Here is a 624-nt window from a genome sequence, read left to right as displayed (position 1 = left end):
ACTACTACTACTACTACTACTACTGCTGCTGCTGCTGCTGCTGCTGCTGCTGCTGCTGCTGCTGCTGCAGGATGCACTGGCACTGTACTGCAGCTTCGAGCTGCCGAGCCGGGCGGAGCTGTCTGTCTTTAGCTGCTTTGTTGAGGACCAGCAGCAACGGAGACAGTGGCTCAGCTTGACCACAGACCCCAAGGTAACAAACCACCCTTTTCTAGGGTTTAGGGTTTAGGGTTTAGGGTTTGGGGTTTTAGGGTTTAGGGTTTAGGGTTTGGGGTTTATGTGTCACCGGCTTATACGCGAAGGTTTTACCCCTTTTATGTTGCTGCAGCAGAAGCAACAGCAGGAGCAGCAGCACCAGCTGCTGCTGCTGCTGCTGCTGCTGCTGCTGCAGCTGATAGTTTTGTGCTGCTGTTTGTTTGCTGCTGTTTGCTGCAGAAAGGAGACACTTTTGCTGCTGCAGTGAGGGGACAGGGCTGGTGTCTCCGCGGGCTGCTGGCTGCGCTGCTGCCTTCAATAAACCTAGCAGCAGCAGACTTGGGCTTGCTGCTGCTGCTGCTCTCGCGGCACCGCATGCCCCGCGCTTACACCCTATCCTCTTCTCACCTGCAACAACCCCAGCAGCAG

At 55.9% G+C, this 624-nt stretch overlaps 1 protein-coding gene across 1 annotated transcript in view; it reads left to right on the top strand.

Annotated features, from left to right (window-relative positions):
* The window catches only part of EMH_0040970 (NADPH-cytochrome p450 reductase, putative), a gene marked incomplete at both ends in the record, with an annotated part of 6,250 nt that overhangs the window by 4,535 nt on the left and 1,091 nt on the right, over positions 1 to 624 (top strand). The window contains 2 exons of the mRNA XM_013495574.1: positions 71 to 193; positions 436 to 624. Coding sequence (XP_013351028.1) covers positions 71 to 193; positions 436 to 624 — 312 coding nt within the window. The remainder of the gene's footprint in view (positions 1 to 70; positions 194 to 435) is intronic.

This window comes from Eimeria mitis, genomic scaffold (assembly GCF_000499745.2).
Source record: "Eimeria mitis Houghton genomic scaffold, Emh_scaff1645, whole genome shotgun sequence".
In the NCBI taxonomy this organism is placed as follows: Eukaryota; Apicomplexa; class Conoidasida; order Eucoccidiorida; family Eimeriidae; genus Eimeria; species Eimeria mitis.
Note: the sequence above shows the minus strand (reverse complement) of the source record. Positions and strands in the feature narration are given on the sequence as shown.